General features: G+C 36.7%; 1 protein-coding gene across 6 annotated transcripts in view; it reads right to left on the bottom strand.

Moving 5' to 3' along the window:
* Positions 1 to 1,129: 1,129 nt before the first annotated feature.
* LOC121524027 (ras/Rap GTPase-activating protein SynGAP-like) overlaps positions 1,130 to 8,214 on the bottom strand; it is a 76,030-nt gene continuing 68,945 nt past the window's right edge. For all 6 annotated transcript variants that reach the window (XM_041809199.1, XM_041809198.1, XM_041809197.1 and 3 more), the window contains one exon: positions 1,130 to 6,936. In XM_041809199.1, the coding sequence (XP_041665133.1) occupies positions 6,898 to 6,936 (39 nt within the window). In that variant the 3' untranslated portion in view covers positions 1,130 to 6,897. The remainder of the gene's footprint in view (positions 6,937 to 8,214) is intronic.

The following is an 8,214-nucleotide window of genomic DNA, read 5'->3' as shown; positions in this document are numbered from 1 at the left end:
TTTTGCAGCAAAGCCAACCCCTTTTTGAAGCTTTGCACACCTGGATTTTTTTTTCCATTATTCTTTGCAACTCCTCCGAAGCTCAGATGGGTTGGATGGGGATTGTTGGTTGGCAGCCATTTTTAGGTCTCAGAGTTGTCCTGTGTTGTCTTGGCTTTGTGCTTAGGGTCATTGTCATGTTGGTAGGAGAACCTTCAGCCCCAGTCCAAGGTCCTGAGCACTGTGGAACAGGTTTTCACTGAGGACCTCCAAACTTTGCTCCATTCAGCTTTCCCTCAACCCTGACCAGTCTCCCAGGCCCTGTTGCTGAAAAACACCCCCACAGCATGATGCTAGCCCAAACGCTGGGATGGTATTGGGCAGGTGATGAGCAGTGCTTGGTTCCTCCAGACATAACCTTTAAAACTGAGATCAAACAGTTAAATCTTGGTTTCATCTGACCACAGGATCTTGTTTCTTACAGTTGAGTCTTTCAGCTGGTTTCTTACAAATTCCAAGTGGGCTATTATGAGTTTTGCACTGAGAGGCTTACGTCTAGCCACTCTGCCATAAAGCCCAGATCCATGGGGGACTGCAGTGATGGTTGTCCTCCTGAAACTTCGTCCCACCTCCACACAGGATCTCTGGAACTCAGTCAGGGTGATCATCAGGTTCTTGTTCACCTCTCTTACTAAAATCCTTCTCCCCTGATTGTGCTGTTTGGCCTGGCGTCCGGCTCTTAGAATAGTCCTGGTTGTGCCAGACTTTATTTGAGAATTATGGAGGCCACTATGCTGAGTGTACATTAATGAAAGAAAAAATGAATCTAAATGATTTTAGTATCAGGATGCACTATACTTTGTTTTTATAATGTAAGCAATCTCCTAAAACAATTAAAAAGCATCAAATTAGTTAACTGTAATTTAAATCCGATTACTGGAAATCACAAAATATTACTATATTTACTTTGATTTTTAGTGTGAATAATTTAGTCTAAGTTAAATACATTTATTGTGCAATGTTATATTACATTATTTAACCATTTTCTTGCAGTTACAGTTCAGCTAAACACTTAAAACAGAGGATATTCAATTAGGGATTTATAAGTTTATTTAAATCACTCAGAAAAAATCACCTGAAAATGAATACATTCCCTTTGTTCAAACAAAACAAATCATATCAATCAAGTATACTTACACTAATAATAATAATTACAAGCGCAATCATACCTACAATAACTACCATTATAAATAAAACTACCAACATTGAACATCCACCATACTACACCTGGGGACTGGAGGGTATGGCTTATCCATGGGGCATGGCTTATTTGAAAAGAAAAGTCAAGTAAATTAAGGTAATACATCCAGTAGGCCCAATTCAAGTCAGAAATCTCAACAACTATTTGTGACACAGTAGATAAATTGTGCAGAATAATAGCTGCCAAGAAAATACTTTGATTCATTCCATTATGCTATACATCCATTTTAAGCATAATAAATATGTGTTGAAAGATGTTTAATACCTTTACTTAAAATATAAAAGATATCTCATTTCATGTTTTAGGTCCTGCTTTAGCTTCAGCAAAGCAACACTTCTTCTCGCTTGGGTTTACAAGATAATACATCCTCAAAAAAGTGGACCAATGTGTGATTCTGCAATCATTTAGCACTTCTTCGGTAATATTCCTAACCATGTTTTATTATGCTGGAGCATTTATCATTTGAACAAAGACACACATTTCTTCCTTACAACACAAAAGAAGGCGTAAATGTAGATGAGATGAAGGCCAGGGACCGAGAAAATTAAAGAGTAGTTGCTTAAGTATAGACCCCTCATTTCATGTGCTTTTTGTGTTGATTCTCATATTTTTGTGCATTAAGATTTCAGTAATATATTTCTGTGTTCATATAATACCTTGAGAACACACGAGCCCTGACCAGTCTCATCCTGAAATTAAAAGATTTTGTAATGAATGTGATGGTAACGGCACTTAAACAGTCAACAAGACAAAGCAGAAATGGCCCAGTGATGATAGGGAATTTGCTTGTTCATTGCCATTTCAAGAAAAGCAAAGATGAGAAACTAAAAAGTGCAAGGGTTGTTTGAGAAAAAGATCAAAATTCTCATTTCTATTTGTAAGTTTTACTTTCATTGCCATTTTTACTGTTGCAATGACATTTTTGCCGCCTTCATAAGGATAGCAACACGATACAGAAATAGGAATGAACATTTTGATTGGTATTTAGAGACAATAAAAATCACTTTTTCAAAATAAAGCAAAGCAACCTAAAACCATGGCTGCCTGTTAGCGTTGTGACCTAAATTAAAAACATTTTAGCCACATGGAAGAAAGTATCCTCATAGTGTGGTATAAAGCAGACTGAAGGGGATCCTTCATCACAAGAATGAGAGCAGGTTTTCAGAGGTAGCACACTGTACCACTGCAGCTAATACAGATAGAGTTTCAACATTACATGGGAATATTATATACTTTCATGTCTTAATAAACCTTATCTCCGATAATAGATCGTAGACTTTCTTAAACGAAAACAGAAGTGCATTATAACATCTCAAAATACTGTATTGCAATGCAGGCCAAATAAATAAAGACGTTTCAAAAAGTAGATTACTTAAAACTGCAGTCCAGTATTTTTGAAAGCACCTCTGCTGTTTTGGTTATTCATACATAGGCGAGATAGTTCAAGAGTTTCTCTTGTTATTCCACACAACTAAAATAGTATAAGCTGGGAAGTTATTTCGCTCTCATCCCATGAACACAGTCACGCCATAGCACTGTAGTTTCTGGATTGCAGCATTAAGAGTCAATAATAATATTATAAGAATTGTTTCTTTTACCACAACATGCCTGAAGGCCTACCCTTGATTTGAATACATTTTACATATAAGAATAAATATACATTAAGCTATTTTATACATTTGTGTTAACATAAACATATAACTTTGTATCATTGATATTTATCTCTAAAGAAAATGTCTTCTTAAAGGCAAGAGGTTAAGATAAATTATATCAACCATGAAATTTGTAATATAAATGATTCTGACATACAGATTTAACCAACACACAGCTTATTAATTTATCACCTGACTACAAAAAAGGACATTAAATGTACAAAGTTTACAATTTCTTGTATTGGCATTGTTATTTTTGGCCCTGTGGCATGGACTGTAAGGCAGTCAAATCCTATGCACATATACTACATTTCCCTGCTTAGAAACTCTTTATTGTTCTGTTGTTTTCACCGTCTTGCCTCGCCTTGTCTTGTTGGTCTATGGTTCCCGGTCCTTTCTTTAAGTACTTGTATGTTGTATAATGCAAAAGGCCTAATGCCACCCTCTTCTGACAAAAGCAGAAGAGTCAGCAGGTTGGATTTAAAAAAAAAAAAGAGAAGTGCCTTCCCTGAGAAAGCACGTCAAAGTTTCCATTTTTGTACATTATAATAAAATCTGACAACAAATCGTGTTACTCGTCCTTGCAGTTTAAAAAGCACATGCAGAAGTGTTGCACATCTATGCTTCAGAAACATTAAACACAACAAATGAGTAATTCACTACTTGCTATAATATGGTTTGTTTCCAGTTGCACAAAATGTTTATAATAATACTTATTAAAATTGATTCATACAGCACTTTTCAAAACAATGTTACAAAGTGCTGTACCAATAAAAGAAAGGAGAAAAGAAAAGGAAGTGCTAAAAAAGATAAAGAATGAAAAATGGCAGACCATGATGGTTTTAAAATAAGGTTGACTGATCAGTTTTGAGGCTAAAGTCGAGTTGGCTCTGGACCATCACCGTATCTCTGATCCGAGGCATCATAGATTAGAAACCATAAATAAAAAATTAGCTAGCTTTAAGCTGTTGCTGCTTAAAATGGTAGCCATTATTGTCATTGTATTCCTTAGAAATTAAAGCGCAACCATCCTGAAGTCATCATGTGACAGATAATGTGGTTTGTTTTACCTCAAACACTCCAAAAGATGAAAAAGTGTTGGACCCTTCAAGATTCAGAGCACAAAAAAATGGTCATAACGCAGCAGCTGTGAAAGATAGACTTCGTACTCTGTGTCCACATTTACACTTGGGAATTACATGCAATTTGTATCTGGCTGTGCTTTCTGGGTATGGGAAAACATGAGTGCAGTTTGAATGCATGCAGACCTTTGAGCTCTGAAAGCAATCATACATCATTTTTACAGGGGTCAGAACCATAAGAGCATGTTTAAGGTCTACGTAAATCCACTGCAACCTGCCAGGGCTACAGATCTTTTTAAAAAGATTATTTTCCCGGACTTTTCTAGGTTGTTTTCAGCGCCATTGTAGCTGTTAAAAAGGAACACATCGCACCTATTTACTGTTATATCCCTTTCTGTGGAAGGGATTTGCAGTCTGGCTACAATGTTGAACTCTTACATGCTTAAAATAATGTAAAGGGTGATGGTTAAACTTATTTGGTAGAGCAGACCGATATACATGGAATACAGTCCTTGAAACACTCACCACAGGACTGAATCCTGATTCTGGTGCTGTTTGGTGCAAGTTTCCCTCACTCTCTCTTCCAGTATTTCCTGTCACTTTTCAGCTGTCCTATCTATTATAAACATGATTGGGGTGCAGATGACTTAGCAACATGCAGTTGAAGTTTGGCCATGTCTCTCCCCCACTCTTGCATCCCTGTTTCTGACTCTATCCACTGTTCTCCTCTCTGAACAAAGGCATAAAAAGCCTGAAAATATATTGTTAAAATTATTTTCAAAAAAAGACTCAAGATGATGAATGAATCATAGAATAATGAAAATACACCTGCAGATATAAAGCACTCAATTCTATAAATATAAGTACATTTGAAAAAAATGTTTGGGCATCTATAACCTTATATTCCCTATTAATTTCCTTGAAAAAAAATTTAAACTCAGCAATGTAAAAATGATAGGCCAAAAACAGCACTTTTCACCTGTCTTAGTAAAATAAAAATAGCTAACATGGATAATAGCAAATGAACAAGTTAACTCATGCACCTGACTTGGTTTTTCCAGGTTACTGCTGTTTAAGGGCAAGAGCTGCTGTTGGCATGTAGCCTTATCTTACTACTATTGTCCATTAACTGTTTGATCCTTAACATAATTTAACGCTTAAGATGACAATGGCATCTTTTATGAGGAATTCTGATACGGAATTTGGAGAATGTTTAAATATTTTTCCAGGACAGCACAACATTTTCAAGGATATTTTGCTTTTTTCTCTCATTTTTCCTGACAGGCAATTCATCTGTTGTTTTCCAGGTTTTCCTGGATGCTTGGGAAACCAGTTTTGAGCCTCAGCTGAACATGGAAAACTGCAACCTACAGCATTGCTTTTAACATAAACCATATTTGCTTGTCCTCTTGTACTGCTGTGCTATTTTTAGCTTTTCATGGTTCACAATGTACTTTCATAAACTTCTGTTCTGCACTACATATATTTGTCCTGTCACTTTTTTTTGTTTCTCTAACCTGCCCAGGGACTGTGGATGTAAATTAGCGATGGTAAATAGTAGGGCTAGCTATGCCCCTATCAAAGAAAAGTACAAATAAATGTGCATTTTGGGATCACAAGGTTAATGCCATCATATGGCCAATGAAGAAGATCTCATTATCCAGATACAGACAGCATGCTAATACCAGGTGTAAACATGAACATTGTCCATTGGTTGAGTGAAGCTCCAAACTGCTGGATCATTTTCAACATTTTCCTATAACAGGATCTTTTCACAAGTCTTCACCTACATCTGTGAAACTCCATGCTTTAATATTCGTAAGCTGATGTTGCAGTGTGGATTCTCCTAGCTGACAAATTGTGTTATCATTGTTGAGTAGGCTCTCAAAGAGCCCCAGAGAGCATTATAGAAATGTTTCAATGACTGAGATTTAATCCTGTATTGATAAACAGTGGAATGCCCCTTTAAATTGAATACTCTTTCACATCTTCATTTGTATTACTTAAAAGCACTTTGTATCACTGATTTGAAAAGTCATATATATCTTCATATAAATAATATTTTTACAAAGTAAACAGTACATAGAGTAACCTCAGTTAAATTTTGTTTTATATTTCCATAAATAAAAAGCTTTTGTCACTTTGAGAGAATCTGTTTTTATACACTGAAGGTTGAAAGACTTGTTCTGTCTTTACACTGTGCTGAAGGAACACCTTGATTGTATTTAAAGCAGTGAGTTGATTGTTGGTTTGTCTGGCATCTCTTCATTGGAATGGCTGTACAATATACATTAAATCATAATGATGATTCATATCCTCATGGATTAAAATATCTTTGTATTGAGATGTTACTAAATGATTGAATCAAATAGTAATGCAGGTCTCTCCATGTACCCTGTATCCATGGATCATAGATGGCAAATGATTACACAACATGCTCGTTGCTCATCCCAGGTATCACCATGAGGGGATTTTGTGCTTGTAAAGGCCATTTTTTACATTTTGTCGGCAGCAACTTCATTGAGAAGCGAGTGTACTGCTTGTTAAGGGAAAAAAAAATCATGACTCCATCTTCATAATCAGTGTTTTTCACATTTCTTCTCACTTCTTCTGATTAAATAAAGAAACTCATTAGGTTCAGTATTGCCATTGTTGTGGCATTGGCTTAGATTTCAGTCGAAATGTGCAGAAGACTCCGCACACATTGGTCCTCACGCTAAACTGATTGTCATTTTTCTTACTGGCTAAGTTTGAACATGTGCAAAGTTTTTTTCAACAAAATAAATAGTGAGATGCAGCGTCCAGTGATCCCGCTGGATGCTCTGCAAAAAGTTTGTCTTCATGGGATTTTGTGGGTGGATCTACATCAGTCTTCTCACACCCGAGTGACCATCATGACCTCTGGTCACCTGGAAAGTTGCAGTCAGGATCCTGGGAGGCCACCATAGACCTGGCTGATAGACTGAGGGGACAGAAAACAAGAAGAATTACAATCTATCTCTGCTCACAGCGTCATGACAGAACACACATTTTAAAATGTTTTATTTACTTTTTTGTTGAGAGTTTGGAGAAGTGACCACTGAAAAGGAACAACGTCGCAGCTGAAGCCTACAGACAGTTAGCTTAGCATGCAGACTCTAATCTGAATCTATGGCATGCTGAATCTTTGGCAGACAGAGTTTGTCTGAGAGGACTTCAAAATCTGGGGCAAAGATTTGAGTAAATCTTTCTTTTTAGAGAGAGCATCAGTGAGTGTTTCTCAAGTATTTTAAGACAGCATGAACATGAAGCCTGTGTGCGACTGTATTGCACTTCTTAGTTTTGATGATGCAGCTGTGTTAGTTCTGTAAACAAACATTTTGACAAGGACAACTCATTGACATGCTTTTTTTTAATACCTGCGTTAATATGACAACATCAACAGTAAACATACTGACAACCAAATAATACAGATAACATGATTTATAATGCTCTGATGAATAAAGACAAACGGATTGCACTTTTGTACTTCTACATCATCTCGCACTCCTTTAAAGATTGGCAGCTTCATACAGTTTTCTTTTGGTTTGTGTCTGAATGTGGTGATTAGCTATCAGTATCTCCCCACTCTGCTGCTCAGAATCTTCCTTGCCAGGGGCGGATTTAGAGGTAGATCCAGATTTCAATGAGGCTGACCATCATCTAGCTTTTTTGTCATGATTGTGTAGTGAATGTTCTCACCTTACTCTCAGCAAAAAAGTGAAAAGTCAAAAGACACATTTCAAAACATTCTTTCAATCTTAGTTCTCTATTTTTTATAAAATAAAGTTTAAACTTGCACAAAGACATTGAAAATCTCTTCTGCTCTGAAGGAATAGCATTTCTCACTACATGAAAATGGAATATAATGGGGAATTTCCAGCAAGCGGTCCAGTTTGGTTCAGTTAACAGTAATCTTGCTTGCATTTCCACTGCTACTGTCCATCCAGTCTTGCTCAGAATGATGGGAATTTTGTCTCTGTTTAGAGATCCAGATTATTCTTGCAGCTGGTCTTGAAGCTCCCAAATAGGTCTTCGTTCGGTGCCATTTTGGCTTTTTGTTTTTGTCCTGCTTGAAACTGGCTATCAAAAAGGAGAAAAATCCCATCATTCACATAAAGGAACCAGCTCCTGAAACTGGCTTGTTTGTGAACAGCACATCCTTATGGCTTGTAACAGTTTGTCTTGAATTCAACCTGGCTGGTACCCCACAAGGTTTTTT

The sequence above is a fragment of the Cheilinus undulatus genome, linkage group 16 (assembly GCF_018320785.1).
Source record: "Cheilinus undulatus linkage group 16, ASM1832078v1, whole genome shotgun sequence".
In the NCBI taxonomy this organism is placed as follows: domain Eukaryota; kingdom Metazoa; phylum Chordata; class Actinopteri; order Labriformes; family Labridae; genus Cheilinus; species Cheilinus undulatus.
Note: the sequence above shows the minus strand (reverse complement) of the source record. Positions and strands in the feature narration are given on the sequence as shown.